This window comes from Ricinus communis, chromosome 9 (assembly GCF_019578655.1).
Source record: "Ricinus communis isolate WT05 ecotype wild-type chromosome 9, ASM1957865v1, whole genome shotgun sequence".
Lineage (NCBI taxonomy): Eukaryota > Viridiplantae > Streptophyta > Magnoliopsida > Malpighiales > Euphorbiaceae > Ricinus > Ricinus communis.
In genome coordinates, this window is record NC_063264.1 from 639,957 (window position 1) to 656,053 (window position 16,097).

The 16,097-nt window shown below is 36.8% G+C and overlaps 4 protein-coding genes across 7 annotated transcripts; 2 read left to right on the forward strand and 2 right to left on the reverse strand.

Annotated features, from left to right (window-relative positions):
- Positions 1 to 203: 203 nt before the first annotated feature.
- LOC8261330 (protein GFS12) lies at positions 204 to 8,897 on the reverse strand. Of its 2 annotated transcripts, XM_048379388.1 has the most exons (16): positions 8,577 to 8,892; positions 8,397 to 8,491; positions 6,087 to 8,204; positions 5,595 to 5,922; positions 5,302 to 5,517; positions 5,035 to 5,107; positions 4,738 to 4,943; positions 4,576 to 4,638; positions 4,041 to 4,249; positions 3,799 to 3,910; positions 3,164 to 3,685; positions 2,385 to 2,695; positions 2,028 to 2,271; positions 1,882 to 1,955; positions 1,317 to 1,452; positions 204 to 909 (listed from the first exon to the last, which is right to left on the reverse strand). In XM_048379388.1, the coding sequence occupies exons 1-16, from the start codon at positions 8,703 to 8,705 to the stop codon at positions 760 to 762; spliced, it is 4,986 nt and encodes a 1,661-aa protein (XP_048235345.1). In that variant the 5' UTR covers positions 8,706 to 8,892; the 3' UTR covers positions 204 to 759. The 2 variants fall into 2 exon arrangements, 1 of the variants encoding a protein (XP_048235345.1); XR_007217365.1 differs by lacking the exon at positions 204 to 909 and having other exon boundaries at positions 1,385 to 1,452; positions 2,028 to 2,252; positions 8,577 to 8,897.
- A 152-nt stretch (positions 8,898 to 9,049) lies between these two features.
- Positions 9,050 to 11,297, forward strand: LOC8261329 (signal recognition particle 19 kDa protein). The gene is made up of 4 exons (XM_002519258.4): positions 9,050 to 9,206; positions 9,477 to 9,671; positions 9,752 to 9,851; positions 10,860 to 11,297. Exons 2-4 carry the CDS (start codon positions 9,492 to 9,494, stop codon positions 10,988 to 10,990), a joined length of 411 nt encoding a protein of 136 aa, XP_002519304.1. The 5' UTR covers positions 9,050 to 9,206; positions 9,477 to 9,491; the 3' UTR covers positions 10,991 to 11,297.
- A 240-nt stretch (positions 11,298 to 11,537) lies between these two features.
- On the reverse strand, positions 11,538 to 13,213 carry LOC8261328 (mediator of RNA polymerase II transcription subunit 21). 2 transcript variants are annotated; one of them, XM_002519257.4, is made up of 5 exons: positions 13,066 to 13,213; positions 12,762 to 12,973; positions 12,559 to 12,636; positions 12,427 to 12,478; positions 11,538 to 11,885 (listed from the first exon to the last, which is right to left on the reverse strand). In XM_002519257.4, exons 2-5 carry the CDS (start codon positions 12,960 to 12,962, stop codon positions 11,809 to 11,811), a joined length of 408 nt encoding a protein of 135 aa, XP_002519303.1. In that variant the 5' UTR covers positions 12,963 to 12,973; positions 13,066 to 13,213; the 3' UTR covers positions 11,538 to 11,808. The 2 variants fall into 2 exon arrangements, with proteins under 2 accessions (XP_002519303.1, XP_015574706.1); XM_015719220.3 differs by having other exon boundaries at positions 12,762 to 12,967; positions 13,066 to 13,194.
- Position 13,214: 1 nt separating this feature from the next.
- LOC8261327 (EEF1A lysine methyltransferase 4) lies at positions 13,215 to 15,796 on the forward strand. 2 transcript variants are annotated; one of them, XM_002519256.4, is made up of 9 exons: positions 13,215 to 13,528; positions 13,723 to 13,836; positions 13,985 to 14,053; positions 14,146 to 14,165; positions 14,245 to 14,297; positions 14,408 to 14,438; positions 14,541 to 14,619; positions 15,055 to 15,194; positions 15,390 to 15,796. In XM_002519256.4, exons 1-9 carry the CDS (start codon positions 13,348 to 13,350, stop codon positions 15,432 to 15,434), a joined length of 732 nt encoding a protein of 243 aa, XP_002519302.1. In that variant the 5' UTR covers positions 13,215 to 13,347; the 3' UTR covers positions 15,435 to 15,796. The 2 variants fall into 2 exon arrangements, with proteins under 2 accessions (XP_002519302.1, XP_015574704.1); XM_015719218.3 differs by lacking the exon at positions 13,985 to 14,053 and having other exon boundaries at positions 13,723 to 13,763; positions 14,094 to 14,165.
- Positions 15,797 to 16,097: the final 301 nt, after the last annotated feature.

A 16,097-nucleotide genomic window follows, 5' to 3' on the forward strand; every position in this document is an offset into this window, starting at 1 on the left:
TAGCGAGGTCTATTCAAATTTGTTGACCAATAACACCTTTCTTATTTTACTATTCTTTTTAAAATATATACAAAATGTGAAAATGAAGGAGTCCACGTGATGATTATCTTAATGGAGACTCTTTTGAGAAAAATGAGTCCCAAAACTGGTTGATAGAAAATGAAGCACCGTTAACGGTGTTATTTAATTGGACTACTAACAAATAATAAACTTAGCATTTCATTTGTTTCTTTCTAAGAGATTAAATTCTGCTTTATTGGTTTGGGATAAAAAGCTCAAGACGGAACCCAATTACAAACAGCTAACTGATTACAACAGGAAGCATACTGATTGTTATCCAAGTTCAACAGATATCTTACCGAATCAATCTTTAGAAATCCCAGATATTCATCTCCATCGAGCATGCCTAGAGAAGACTATATAGTCTCCACTCCACCATGGCTGATGCCATCAAAACGCTATGGCTCTCCTCAGCCCCCCAAAAGGACACTCCAATGCAGTAGAAGGTAAATCTTGGAAACTTCAGTCATAGATGCTGATGGCCTTCTAGAATTTCTTGCCTGATGAGAATGGCCAATGCCGGAAAGGTGCCTTAAAATCAGAGCCAAAACAATTGCACTTTGTATTTTAATTTTTGAATTACTTCTCTCATCACATCAACCGAAGATGCAAATGAACCTTGTTCATATACAAAATCAATTTTAAACTCAAGCCTCCTAATTACAAAAGCTATAACTTGTTTTTGGCTTGAATGCACATCTAGCAGCATATTCTCAAGTACCCATCTTCTGTTCCAACAACAAACAATCTTGAGAACGGTAGAATACTTATACTTGATAATACTGACAAATTTTTCATTCCATGATCAGCTGCATAGAGTTTCTGCGGCACAACCTGCTGCTGCCCGTCCTGCCACATGGTATTCACACAGCTGTAATCAAAATCAACTCAAGAAGAAAGAGAAAGCCTGGAAAAGGCAGAGTATTACAGTATACTTTCCACTAAAAAGATCAGAACATTTCTTTTCCCTCAGAAAATGGGCGGATGAGACCCATAAGAACTCAAGTCTCAGTCAGAAATAGCCCTGAAACAATGGTATGAATGTTTCTATGACTGTATAGATGTCAAGAATATGTCCATGTGATTCTTTATTACTAACTCTACTCGAATACTATCCATCATTTTTAACATTCCCCTTTCCTTTTAGTTAGTAGAGGGCCTGGCGGCCAACACCGTGAGCAATATGTATTCATGGTTCTTATGCAGGTTATGTGCTTACAAGGAACATGGTTCAAAGGAAAACACTCATTACATACTTCTTCAGCAGATCTAGACAAAGTGGAAAGGCCGATCTTATTTTTGGAAATAGAAATAACGTCTTGTCCCCATACACAGAAACCAGATACCCCATCTGTATGACCTTTAAATACAGTGGGCTGTGGTGGCCAATTCCTGCATAATTATATTACACAGTTAGATTGGAAAAATTTCAGCACATTTTATCACACAAATAGCACATTCGAGAACAGGCTATTAAAAGCAGCATAGTTTGCAGAAAAATAAATCATCACAAGTGCTATCACGAAAAAGGTAGGAGATGTCTAGGCCTAGCACAAATAACTGATCATAGACTTGTGTCTTTGGTACATAGGATAAAGCTCTAATAGCAGGTATATGTGGAAAAGAAACACTTAATGCATAAAGATCCTAAGGCATAGAGCTCCTAACTAATATTGTTAAACCTTCATCGAGCGCATTTGAAGTTTAAATTGTCCTAAGAATTGACATGAAATGAAGTAATTAAGCTCCAGAATAATACATAATTTTACAGGAACGGACTATAGAGCTTTCATATGTTGAAATAAAAAAGAATCAAATTACCTTCTAAGGTCCCAAATTCGCAGAGTCCTGTCGAGAGAACTGGAAACAAGCAAATGGTCCTCTGGTGCAGCCAACTATACACACAACATGTGAAAACAATTTCCCATCAAATTCAAAGCATTTTTTCACTAGAAATTTAGGCATACCTTTGTAACATATCCATCATGAGCCCTCCAAGAGGCAACAACATTTCCACTTCTCACATCAAATATTCTGCAATGACCAGAACTTAGTCCAGATGCAATCCACGATGATGATGCAAAAGTTCCATCTGCTGGAGTTTTGTCAGATCCACATGAGCATATGGCAGAGACAAGAGAAGGAAAAGCAGATTCAATAGTTTCACCCCTCCATAGATGAAGATTTCGACCCTGGGCAACATCAATAAACCTGTATAATTGAATAATGTTTCAACAAAATTTAACTGCATTAGAATAAGATCCTCTTTTTTCTTTTCGAATCAGCTCTAGATGAAATTTTAATGGAAAAAGGTAGGAATTCACCTGAGAGAACCATTTCCAGTGCCAACTACAAGCATTTCAAGAGATTCTAAATGGTGCATACAAGTGTATAAGCTCCCATCAAATGCACTAGTTAATAATCCTCCTGATAATGTGTTGGAATTCAGCATATTGGGATTATCAACATTAAACTTTGATGCAGAGGATGAAGGGCTTGCAAGATGTGCGGAATCAGCTGACGGTTCAGCAAAAACTGATAGCACTTTCCCTGTTCTGCTATTCCAGACATGAATAGTTCCATCACACGATGCTATCCTTCCACTGGATGACAATACACAAATGTCGTTCACCACCTAAGAGTTATCCAAGATATTAGAGTCATATCCATGGCACAATTATTTAAAAAATAAAAACATATCAGCTTTAGGAGTGATAGACAACAGTCAAAAGCTGAAAGTTAAACAAATGTTAATGAACATTCAAGGAACATTGAAACTAAAATTATGACATAAAACGAGAAAAGATTGGAGACACTATCTGAAAAGGGAGCAAAAGAATTGATAGCAGGCTTGTTTTTGTATTTTATAGACCTGCCTTTCACAGACAAAATACAATGCAGAGGCATCCACGTTACACAAGGACCACAATACTTTTAAGTGAATCAGTTTAAAAATGAGCTTTTTGGGTATATGTATGTGTGTGTAACTTTCCCTACTGCACATTGCATGTATTGCAAAGGCATACATATGAGTTTTTTTGTGATTCAATGGCTTATTTTACAGTATGAAAGCAACAATTTAAGCACATAATAAGATACAAACCTCCTCATGACCATAATAGCCAGATATACAATTTATTCTTGAAAGTTCCCACTTTTGAACAGTTCCTTTGAAACCTGGGCCAATGCCTGCAGTGAAGACCATACACTCATCTTGGCTAACAGCTAAAGATCTTAATGCTCCATGATGGGCACGGATTGAATATAGAATAGATGCCCTAATCTTCCAGGGAAGTTCATCTTTCAGACCTCCAACACGCCCAAGGAATTCAGGCCCATCCCAGCTGCCGGCTGGACTAGGAAACCAAAACCAGGGTTCACGCTTTGAAAGGTTTGAGGCTGCTAAATGACTTCTAGCTGAACTATGATGGATGCCATCATACCGTCTCTGAAGTATCAAGTTTTTGGAACCTTTAGTTCCTTGGGATTGTGGAACCGACCATCCTACCCCATTAAGCAATAGCTTAGCAGGGTTATAGTCAGATGTTGAGGTCTTGTTAAAAGAAGGCCTTTTAGCAGTTATATTTTCAGCTCCACTTCGAGATGACTCTCCTGAATGTTCCCACTGAACCATACCAGGTTATGATGTAAGAGTGAAATAATATGCAACAGTTTGCGACACATGGACCTGAACACTAACAATTTCACACTGATATTAGAAGCATGACAGCATCATACCTTCCAATTATGATATCGTAAAAGAAATTGCTCGAGAAGCAACCATGTGGCACAACACTGACGAAGTTTCTCAATCCCAAGGAGAGATGCAAAAGAAGGATACAAAAGTAACCTGAAAATTAGGAAATACGAAAACAAGTTAAGATAAAAGCAAGACATATGATGGCATTTATTTGTGTAAGCAGTTTTAGACAAGGTTAGGTTTTTGCAAGGCCATAATAATCAATATGAATAGCACCCACACAAGGTCCATACGGCTTTCAACTTGAGCCTCCCCCTCTACTTTGGACTTGGAAGTCCTTAAGTTTTTTCTTAAAAAACCAAAGTCACTTGATGTTTCCTGTGAGAAAGCAAGCTCATCAAATAGCTCTTTGAGTTGCGGCAGAACATGTGATGCTGTTAATTCTGGTCCAATTTGCTGACAAACTGACATGAGAGTTGTAGCGGCAACCTGGCAAAGAATATATTGCATTGCTCAATGTAATTGTAGCAGAAAACAAAAGTTGGCATGCTATATCATGAATAGAAAAGGAATGAATACAAGTTATGCCAGTAGACAAATTAGCAAAAGAACCTGATTTAAAGAGGGAAAGAATTTTATCATTACTTAATTAAAATCAAATTGTAAAAAAGATAAAATTAAACAATCAAGACAAATCATTCCAATATATTTAGTTGGGGAATAACTCCATGGCATTTCAAATAAATATGCTATAACAGCCTTCACAATACAAGAAAGAAGAACTGCATGATTAAGGGAACAATATTGTAGACTACCTGAAGCACTGGAATTTCCAAGTTGGTCTGCATAAGAACAGTAACATGTAAACAACTCCTATCCTGAATGATCAAAGATGTACTGTTATTTTTTAAGTTGTTGACCAAGTCTTCATTAAGAATGTAAACACAGTGAATGAAGACTAAAAACAATATCCATACTTCAATCAGTTCCTTTGCAACCACCTCGCTTGGCAAGAATGCAACTAGACCATCTAACGTGCTTAAGCAATCAATCAGTGCTAAAGCACTCCAACTCTGAACCGGCTCGGGCTTGTTCATAAATGAAATACTGACACAAGAACGAACAACTTGTTTAAGCAATGGTAGCACCTGTCTGATAATGAAGCTCTCGCCTAAAAGGCCACCTGAAAAATCAAGCAGAAAGATAGCTTAGTAAAGCGAACATGTCAATTTCATAAAGGACATTAGTCCCACCAACTAATGAACTGAAAATACCAATTCTAACCAGCACATCAATTCCATCAGGACAGAGTCCTTTCCCAAAGCAGTGAATCAAAGGCAAGATTGTCTGGATCAAGACCAAAACACAATGGTAAGTTATAACTGCAAAAAGAAATTAAATATTTGGCTGGACTTATCTTTAGTATGCATGATCATGCACCTGCATGCAAATATTTTAATACTTGGTCCTTCTTGACCGTAGCACAAGATCCAAAACTTTAATAATTTGACCTTTCCTCTTTGAAAAATTAAAAAATTCACCTGACTGACTGTGATAGGTACACCGAGTTCTTCACTTGTACCAATCAGCAGAACAGAAGCAACAGCAGCTGAACTCTTATGAGGAGCAATATACAGATTTGATATAACTAAAGGATGTATTGTTTCCAAATATGCTTGTTTACCCATGAGATTCCAAATCTCTTGCACAAACGAACCTTGGAGAAGCAATACCTTTAAATGTGAATAACCTGTGGCCTGAATTAAATGTCTCAATTAGTTAGAAGTAAAAGAAATGATAATTATATACAGTAATGATGGAATTCGCAACTAGCCTGTAGAATCTTCTGGATGGCTGGCAAGACCAATTTCTTCACTGCCTTTGGTGTCAAACATTTTATAAATTCTTTCAGCAGAACATAAGCCCATTCAGCTTCAGTATCAAACTGAGTGTTTACTACAAGAGGTAAACAAAAGGGGGCACACATTTCAGCTGCAAATGCACCCATTGCTTTCAGGGCTCCTTGTTTTGCAAAATTTGCAGCATATTGAAGACGAGATCCATCATTTGCTAGAAGCTGCAGCGGTGCAATAAACAAATAGGACGATCTGACTGTTGCGGGAAAATAAGGTGATTCCAGAACACATTTGGCCGACGGTCTCCTAATTATTTAGAAGGATGAAGAAAACATTCAGGCACACTCAGACACAAAAGCTGATAAAACAAGACAAATGAAATGAAATCCATTAACAATTTAAGAATAAATATCTTCAACTGTATAGATTAGAATATTATGATAAAAAACGAAAAAAATAAAAACAAAGACCTATCCCATTCCTTCTGGATGCAGGCTTCAACTAGAACTTTAGCATGGGGAGGAAGTTCCAGCATGGATTCAGGTAAAACACCACTTTCAGTATATGTAGCTAATGAGGTTGAATTGAAGAGTGGCTTCTTCAAATAAAGTTCCGCCAAGACACAACCAACAGAAAACATGTCCTTCGCAAAATCTTCAGAAAATTTACTTGAATATGATGGTTTTTGTCTCCAAAGCAAGAACTCTTGGTATCCTATGGAACCTTCAATATCCACCTCAATATGCTCAAGAAGATAACTCAAATTAACATCAGATGGCAATCCATGGCTTTTAATAGTTTCGGGTGGCTTATAGATGCTTTTATCACTACTCTCAACTGCTGATTCTTCAGCAAAACAGATAACCTTCTTAATGCTTTTTGGATCATAGCAATACTGAGGACTCAAATGAGTAGCATGTTCAGAAAAAGCAGATGCTTCTTCTAATTTTTCTAAATAAGAAGCTTGAAAAAGAGGAGGTGTCTTACCCTCTACTTCATTTATCACCCCATAATGTTTCTTCCTTGCAGAACCTAGACGTGCAGGATGTGGTCGAGTAAAGAGCTGACGACGTCCTACTGACCTTGGCATCATGGGTTCTGATGAAGGCAGCATAACGTTCTTTGCAGCCACAGCTGCCTGTCCAGACATTTTGTAGCCAAAGGTAATGTCAATCCAGTGATGAATTTGGCTTGAAACATGCTCACTTTCTAAGGCATCTCGATGCAGTTTAATGAACTCCTCTGGACTACCTGCCCATGATGGTACTGCCAGATCGGTCATGCCAGAATGCAGAGAATAAAAAATTTGAGGATCACAATAGAACTCTGGGATGCACTCATCAGGCGTCCACTGGTACAATCTTAACATATTAGAAGGATATTCATTAGGTTCATAGACTGAACGAACAGCCAGACGTAGAACACTCAAGGGTAACCTCCTAGCTTTATAACTGCAGACAGCTAACTCAGAAAGGCATTCATCTGATACATGATGTGGCATCTCAGAAGTTAAATAGGTGAAGTCCAACTGTTCATCACCTTTTGCCAACCGCCATTTGCTTTTGCTCAAGTCCCTCCATCCTAAATCAGAATTGTCATCTGGTTTTGTGCTAAAGTCTATTACCCATGGCACTACCGTATGAAATGCATGATCTCCCCATCTTCTACCAGCCAATTTGTTTAAGATAAGTAGATACTCAAAATTACTCAGCTCTCCCTTCCACCATAGATCAAATTGTGAATGCCAGTCCAGAGATAAAGAAAGCTTTAAATCTGCATAGAGTCCTTGAGAGGAACAGTCATCCATGCAGCAACATATTCTTGCTGAGGCAGCACGTTCATTTAAACTTAAAGTATATCCTGATTTTGGCTTATTACAAATGCGTAGCCAAAACCAGCATAAATCAGTTAGCATTAGATTAGATGGATGTATCTTACCATGATGAACCCCTAAACCATGTAAGCAAACAAGGGCAGAAAGCAGCTGATACACCAAAAATCTTATATGCCACTCAGACTTTAAGGCACTTGGGCAGAAATATAAAATATTTTCCAAGGTATAAGGAGTTTTTGGCATCACAGAGTAAACATTCCTGGCTGTTTTAAGGTAGCCAAGAATAGGAACTATATTTGGATGCCTGAGGCAGCCAGGGATGCTACTGTCATCAAAAGATGGTATCCCAAGTAGACGAAGAAAATTCACACAGTCTCGCCCTGAAGCTTTTCCTTCAATCAAGAGATTAAGTGAGTGCATCACATGGTCTTCCACATCGCCAGACAAAAAATTAGAAGCAATCCTCTCAAAGACACTGTTGGAGCAAGTAGCAATATGAGCTACTGGGGCCAACGCACTGATTATACGGGAGCATGAAAAGCTCTTGGAATGCGTACAGGTAGAATTTTCAGATCCAACTGTATCTATAGATGCTTTTCTATCACCATTCAGCAAAAATGAAGATTGGTCTAATGGAGAATCTGACATAGTTTGATTATTGAGCTTAGCAGGATCTTGGCTTACTTGAGATAAAGACATATCACCAATCCCATGACTGTCACTGTCTTCATTATCTTGTGCGATAAGTTCACCACTGCCAAAGAGATAATGACATTCAGAAAAGCAAACATTCATAAACCTAACCATACTCGGAGGTTTTATAAAAAAGAAAAGAAAAGAAAAGAAAGGTTAGTAGAAATATGTGAGATAAAATCAAGCTTATACTCGGGAATGCCATTAAGCATTAGCATAATATTAATCATGCATTACTAAAAGAATCACTTACACGTATTTAGCTAAGCAATGGTATCGGTGACTCGGTAACTGCTCCAATATGAAGTAAGAAGATGAAGTGGAGGCCTCCCCATTAGAATTTGGAATCTGCTCCAATTTCAGCGCAAAATTACTAAAAGTAAAATTCATACATAATCAGAGGTAGGGAGGGAAAGGAGGAATATATAGAAACCTGGACAACAGCAGAGGAGCCGAGAGGGAGAGGAGAATCAGATAGGCCATAAGAGAAGAGGAGGTGGTCCGAGAAATCGGATTTGATTCGGTGTTGAAGGCAATCGAAGCATGCGTGTTGCTCCATCATCAAATTCGTGTTGTTTGTTACTCACGCTATATACACGATAAGAGCAAATAAGCGTAATAATATTATCCATCTAATTCATCTCCATTTTTTAAGCTAGCAGTCTTTTCTAATAGATTGATCGTTAGGTGAATTGAAATTCTGCAACTTCAACAAGTTTCTCTCTCTTTTCTTTTTTTGCTGTTTTCGTTTCTTCCTCCACTGTCAGTCTTCAAAACACACCGTTTCATGCCCTGACTATATCTTACTTTATTTTTATTTTTATTTTTATTTTTATTTTTATTTTGTGTACTATATCCTTTTCGATTTAAATAGTCACTAACTCCTTCAGAAAAAAAAAAAAAAAAAAAAGAAGAAGAAATAGTCACTAACAGCCGTAGATCGGAGTTTATAATTTCAACCCCAAGAACAACCAAAAATACGTCAGTCATCGTCTCCTCGAGCAAGTCTTTTTTTTTCTTCTTCTCTTCTGATATCCATTCTTTTGAGAATTCAAGAGTTAAGGTATGTCTTTTAGTTAGGTTTTTTTTTTTTTTCTTTTATCATTTTATATTGGCAGCTTCATATTTACTTGTTTTCTCTCGCAAATTACTGGTCCCCGATCTCGCACAAAATTTCTGTTTACGAATTTAGTCACTGAAATTACAATCATCTCTTAATTTTAATTCTAATGTAATTACCATTGCCAAAACTTGAATGATTGCACATGAGAAGATATCTCTATGATGTGATGAAGAATAAATGACTTAATTTTTACTTTTTTCTTTTCGTAAGAATTCGATCGTAGATATGGCGGATGGAAGTATCCCCAATATAAAGAAATGGGTAGTTTTGTATCCTGTTTACATCAACTCCAAGAAAACGATTGCTCAAGGCAGGCGAATTTGCACTACTAAAGCTTGCGAAAATCCTACTTGTGTTGAGATTGGTGATTGCTGCAGCCATCTCAAACTCCCTTTTGCCATTGAGGTTTTAATTTTGGCGATGTCTTTGCTTTAAATAACTAGTGGCTTTTTTTTCAGATACTGACTGTAATTGTCATGTTTTAGATTGACAAAGCATATCCCCGTGATTTCATGCAAATAGGGAGGGTGAGAGTGTTGCTGAAAAGGGAAGATGGAACTTTGTATAATCCAGCCATTCCTACCAGTGAGTACACTTTTTTATCATTCTTTTTCTTATTATGAAGGTTTTCCAATTTGAAATTGTTGGCTATTTAAGTATTATGGTGCCTACATTGTTGTCTGCCAGTAATTAGTTTGCACTATTATGGTTGATATGCGCAAGACTTCTGAGAGGAGCCGAAAACATCAGTATATTAGAAGTTTTGTTGTATGAGAGTGTAATGTTGCGTGTGATTGTCCTTTTGGTTTATTTTTCCATTTATACTAGGCTAATATTAATTTTTCTAAAGCCATTTTATTTTTGTGAGATGGAATATCTGCTGCTGGTTTTCCTTTGCCTGAGGTTGTAACTGACACTATGAAGCTTAATCTGTTAATTCTCAAGTATAAATTCTGCTTGTTACTTCTCCCAGTATCTTTTCTTGGGATAGACTGCAATCGCTTGTTTAATTTCAATTAGGTTCCTTCAAAGACAAATTCATTGCTCTCCTGCGAAAAAGAAGAGCAATGGAACAGTATTTTTTCATTGCAAGGAACAGTAATTGTTCGTTCTTCTTGCAAGTTGCTTCTTGGTTCATGAGCTTCCATTTGTTAGGCCATTGAAGACACGTCTTTATTTTATGTTTCTAATTCGCATCCAGTTGAACTGATGTAGAAGTGATTATTCTAGTATGTATAAAATGGTTGAGATTTGATATGTGATATACTGCAAGTATCATTCAAAAAATATACAGTTTAAGGGTGTGAAGTTGCTAAATTATCTTTACATATCTTTCATGATAAATCCTTTAGATATTTACACTTTTAGTTTCCTTTTGGCCTTTCTTTCTTATGTTTAAGAAACTTGGTCGCAAACAACTCATGGTTCATGGTATATTGTTCCTTCCATTTGAAGGAAAAGTGGAAGGGAATTAAATGAGATGCCTAGTTTTGTTGCGCATTTTCTTAAAAAGAAAGAATGGTAAAGGATTCTCACTGAGAACACCTCTCTCTCTATGTATATACATGTATTAATGCTTTGGTTTTATTGCAGGAAAACAGCTAATGCTCCATGTTGCTGAGTTGGTGCCCAGGCACCCTGGGAGGACTAAGAAGCAGGAGTCTGCTTCTACGTCAAATGCTGGAACATCCAAGTCTGGGAAGGGTGGGAAGAAGAAGAGATAGTAGCTCCAACATTGCAAATGCGGAGACCATTATCTCTCTGGCAACTTAGCATAGCATCACGGGCTCAGGGAAGACAGACCATGACAATAGGCTTCTTTGTAATAGGTTTAAACTCTCAACGAGTTCAATTCTGCAGATAATGCAATGTCTTTAGTTTACATGCGGGTGTTGGAACTCCATTACTCCTTTTCACACCCATTTGAGGAATTTTTATTCAAGTTTTTTAACACATCAGATTCTTCAAAAGAAGCAAATGTACTCTGCGAGTTTGGCCAACAATAGACAAATTTGACTTCCTTCAGGATAATACAGCTCCTACCCTCCTATCAATAAGCCAAAATTAGTCCTATCATTTAATCTTCTGATAAGCCAAGTCTTCTAATAAGTCATGTTAGCCCTCACAATACAGTGCGTTCCAAGGCTTTACTGCCTACACTAGAAGGCACACATATCTCAAGACAAATGGTTAGCATATTGTGCTCAATAGAAAGTAATTATAAAAAAAGATAAATAAATAAACAAAAAGGGGAGGAACAAACAAGAGAGATTCAGAGAGGAACCAATAAGAAAAGGTTCCCAGAAGAGAAGTAAGATATAATAGCAAAAGCTGAATCTTTTGACTCATATATGATATATCAACTGGTCTAAACATAAACCTATGTGATCTAACATGATTCTGCAATACACAGACTACTTTGATGCCCAAAAATAGATCCATCTCCAGGACCAGCCTACTTCTGCAATAATCGAAATTTATCCAGCTGTGCCAATTGTTTGATTGCCAAATACCCGACAATGAGAAATGTGATGCGCCATCATTAATCTGGCTTCTTCAAGTTCAAGCAATTATCTGTTGCTTGGCTAAACAGCTCCTGGACCTGCTTCAATTCCTTCTCTAGAACCACCAAAAAACACATCAAGATAATAGATTCCTCAGATATAGAATGAAGAGAAGAAGTAAACAGAAGAAAAGCTAAGACGCAAGAAATACTAGCACGGGTCATTACTTTTTCAACATTTTGTCACTTCAATAACACATATGCCTAAAGCAATAGAAACTTAAATCATGTCAAATATTCAATGGCACCCGTGAAATATAAAATCTCCCTTACAATTTCTTTTTTTTTTTTTTCCTTGCTTTTCTCCTTGCCTTCTCTTGTTCAATGATAGGGGAACCATGGTCTTGCAGATTCTTTGTGACAGAGTACCATGCATGTTCACGCATGTGGGCAAGCGCGCAAGTGTATGCATGGTTGTCAATAACTGGAGCCTGATAAGACATCCTTCTATTTATTGTATCTATTTGTCTGTTTGTTGTTTGCTTATTTTAGGACTAGAAGAAATATTTGGTATGAAATTTGATCTCATGATCAGAGATACCCTAAAGGATATTGAAAAAGTAAAATAAATATAACATTGAGCTCTGGAAAATTTACCTGCAGCTTCAAGTTGCCTTTGGAGTTCCTGGCCTACAGCATCATTTTCAGCCTGGATAATGGATCACAAACAAACCCTTTAAAACAAGAAGAGAAACTAGAGGAACCTTGGATTAGGCAGAGCTTCCGCACCTGCAGTTCCGCAATCCTTTTCAGTTGAGCTTCCTCGCCTCCTTCAGCCAATGGAAGTGCCGCCACCAGAGCGTCAAACTGCATAAGGAACATTCGGGAGTTGGTTGATTGTATACAAAAGAAAATAATAAGGAATATTAATCGACGATATATAGCAGTTAGAAATGGAATGGGAGTAATTGTTGTAAGAAAATATTTGGTACCTGCTTAGCAGCCTTGACAAGAGCAGCACTCATTAACTTAGGTTGGTCAGCAATATCCTCAGCAGGATTACTAGCCGGTGGTTCCGGGTAATTTGGAGAGAGACGCACTGGAGGAGCATCTCTTTGCAGCGTCCCAATCGTATTGAATGCAAGAGATGCTATTGTATCCACTTGCTCTTGTAATTGGGAGATTATATCCATCTGACCTAAATCTTTTACAAAACCAACTTCCCATTATCTATCGTAAGCAAAGAAAACCATCAAAATCCAAGAACAATAACATAATTAAATAAACAAAACTCACCTTTTGAAACTTTGCTACTGCAGTAGCTTCAAATCACGCAGACGACGTATGGATCTGCGATTTTCAGCAGAGGTTTTTGTTTTTTCATTTTTGAGCGTTAAAAAATGAACAATTGAAACGACAGCGCTTTGTAGCCTTATTTATAAGAGTAAGAAAATGACCATAATATCCTTCAAACGCTTTTTCAGTTGACAGGGACGAAGTAATTAATGAGCAATTAGTGTAAGTAGCTCTCTTCTCTTTCTCTAAAAATTTGGAAAAGAAGAAGACAATAGCCAGCAAATGACAATGGGAACATCGACGCAGGCATACGGTGAATCATGGTACTGGGACAACAGATACGCAAATGAATCAGGACCCTTCGATTGGTACCAAAAATATTCTTCTTTGGCTCCTCTCATCAATCTCTACATTCCTCGCCATCACCATCCTCGAATCCTCGTCGTGGGATGCGGCAACTCAGGTCCCACCTCCTATCACCATCTCCTTTCTCAGATCTCTCTCTCTAAATTCTTTCCCTTTCTATTCAATTGCTTTTTGGTTTTCTTTTGCTCTCTCAAGAAAAAGAAAATATATATATAATATATATAATGAGATCTGTTATAGTTTAATTGTTCTGTAATTTGAAATTAATAAATTAATATGTTGTGATTGCAGCATTTAGCGACGGCATGGTGGACGATGGATATGACGATGTGGTAAACATTGACATATCGTCTGTTGTTATTGAAGCTATGAATAACAAATATTCTAATCGTCCTCAACTAAAATGTATTTGCTCCTCTTTCCAATTTTAACCATGACTATTATTATCCAATTTTAACCATGATTATTATTATTATTATTATTATTATTATTATTATTATTGAATTTCCTTCTTGTTGCTGTTGTTTTTTTAATTTTCTCAATAATTATGCAGATATTCAAATGGATGTTCGTGAGATGAGTGCTTTTCAAACAGGTTCCTTTGATGCTGTTATTGATAAAGGTACCTTCTCTAATGATGGCATTATCTCTTTTATGTACAGAAAATAATCTTGAAGCACGGTTGCTCATGTTTGTTTCAAATTGGTTTTACAGGAACTCTAGACTCTATCTTGGTGAGTGTTGCATTAATTTAGCTGTCATTTATGTTTTGTCTGAATAGATACTTATTTTTAGCTCACTTTACTTTTCCAGTGTGGAAATAATTCACGACAAAATGCCACCTTGATGCTTGAAGACGTTTGGAGGTAAAATGATACACTATGAACGCCACTGCTCGAGTTATTTCATAATTTTGTTTTTGTTTTTCTTCTTGATCTGTTCACCATATATTGAAGCAGTTGATGACACACTATAGGGTCCTGAAGGATAAAGGAGTATATATCCTGGTAAATATAATGACTTCCCCCGTGGAACTACTCTAAGAAAACATGATGTGCTTTTTGGCCTTTTCTCCTTTCATCCCTTGACTAGTCTGCCATAATTTGCAGGTTACATATGGAGCTCCAGTTTATCGCCTATGCTTGTTGAAAGAATCATGCTTGTGGACGATTAAACTTCACGTGATAGGTTCAGTATACTCCTTCCTATGTATTAGGTGTTTAAAACCATTATCCACATGCAACATTCCTCTTGTTGGTTATAAACTGAATAAGTAATGGAATAATGCGCTTTATGACAGTATAGACCAAAGAAACCCAAAATGATCTGGTTTGGATTTTTCTGTTTACATGCAACTTAATTCACTGCTACCTAACCTTGACATTTAAAACAGATTACATTTAGAAAACTTCCAAATGAACAGAAATTATTCTTTTAAAAAAAAATAAAGGAAAACATTATAATGCACCAAGTGTACTGCATTCATCATTATATGGCAGACCAATTAGTTGCTTGTCCTGGTGACCTTCTTTTCTTTTTTCTTTTTTTTTTTTCTTGTTTGGGCTTCTAAATAGTAACAAGTCAAGAATTTGTAATGATCTTGTTGCTGCTAGTAATGTGCAGAAAAGCTTTTGTCAGGGGGAGACTCTGAACATCCAGTGTGGGAGTTGACAAATCCTGTTCCACTTAATGATGATGGAAGCTCGGTGGAAGCGGCACTTGGAAAAAATCCTGATGTTCATTATATTTATATTTGTACCAAGGTTGGTTGAAGTTCTATTCTTTAGTTTTCTGTTCTTCTCTGTCAATAGTTGCTAAAAATGTTGGAGATTCTGTTGCCTGAAATGTCATTTTACGGATAGCCCAGTTCAAATTGAGTGGTGTGGTTCAGAAAAGACTCAGATGAATATTTTGAATATGGTCATACTCTAAAAGTTATTCTTTTCCTTTTTACCAAGGATGAATCATTGAAGGCAGGCCAAAAGCCTGAAGAGGAAGTCTAGTGACAAATACTAGGATGTCCAGCATTTCTCGACAAGGTTGTCTGCAGAACCAAGCTTCCTGCGTTGTGGGCTTCGGAGTCTAGACTCCGTGCGGTTCAAGGAAACCATGAATTCAGATCACATTAAAGTAACTTTATTGCTGCATCGCCTCTGGCCAAACCTTTTGAAATGCATCCTCTGTTTCTTGTTAGGTCAATACTAAATGGATCAAATGAGAAATAATTAGCCTACCAATATTTTAGTCTTTGAACTGATACCTTGATTGATGGGTCTGTAAACTATATGCGGCTTCCTCCACTAGTTTTGGATAAATGGTTCTACCAATTTCCATTCCAATAAATAGTTTTTCAGGTTTTAATTTACCACTAGTTTTCAATTAATTAAAATTGATTTTCCCTTCCTTTTACTTTTACTTTCCTTGTATATAACAAAAATAAATAAATTATATCAGTAATATTTTATATTTTAATGTTCAATAATTAATATAGATTACTAATTAAAATTAATAATAATAAATATATATGTGACTTGATGATCATGGTGGTGTGTGCGTGTAGGTGCACCGCATCATCATTCTTCATTTTGTTAAAGATATGAGAGTCAAATTGTTTCGTCTACTTTGACTAATAACCCAAATTATCATGGACTGCCGATTACTGTGGA

Excerpts from the sequence above, each read along its gene's own strand:
- LOC8261328 (XM_002519257.4), bottom strand. The coding sequence starts at position 12,962 with ATGGATATAATCTCCCAATTACAAGAGCAAGTGGATACAATAGCATCT. Across the intron at positions 12,637-12,761 it reads TTGTCAAGGCTGCTAAGCAG|TTTGACGCTCTGGTGGCGGC; the intron begins GTACCAAATATT and ends TTCCTTATGCAG. Across the intron at positions 11,886-12,426 it reads AAGGCAACTTGAAGCTGCAG|AGAAGGAATTGAAGCAGGTC; the intron begins GTAAATTTTCCA and ends TGGTGGTTCTAG.
- LOC8261327 (XM_002519256.4), top strand. The coding sequence starts at position 13,348 with ATGACAATGGGAACATCGACGCAGGCATACGGTGAATCATGGTACTGG. Across the intron at positions 13,529-13,722 it reads CGTGGGATGCGGCAACTCAG|CATTTAGCGACGGCATGGTG; the intron begins GTCCCACCTCCT and ends TTGTGATTGCAG. Across the intron at positions 15,195-15,389 it reads ATATTTATATTTGTACCAAG|GATGAATCATTGAAGGCAGG; the intron begins GTTGGTTGAAGT and ends CTTTTTACCAAG.
- LOC8261329 (XM_002519258.4), top strand. The coding sequence starts at position 9,492 with ATGGCGGATGGAAGTATCCCCAATATAAAGAAATGGGTAGTTTTGTAT. Across the intron at positions 9,672-9,751 it reads AACTCCCTTTTGCCATTGAG|ATTGACAAAGCATATCCCCG; the intron begins GTTTTAATTTTG and ends GTCATGTTTTAG. Across the intron at positions 9,852-10,859 it reads TAATCCAGCCATTCCTACCA|GAAAACAGCTAATGCTCCAT; the intron begins GTGAGTACACTT and ends GTTTTATTGCAG.
- LOC8261330 (XM_048379388.1), bottom strand. The coding sequence starts at position 8,705 with ATGATGGAGCAACACGCATGCTTCGATTGCCTTCAACACCGAATCAAA. Across the intron at positions 8,205-8,396 it reads CATTGCTTAGCTAAATACGT|TGGTGAACTTATCGCACAAG; the intron begins GTAAGTGATTCT and ends TCTCTTTGGCAG. Across the intron at positions 4,250-4,575 it reads TGGAAATTCCAGTGCTTCAG|GTTGCCGCTACAACTCTCAT; the intron begins GTAGTCTACAAT and ends ATTCTTTGCCAG.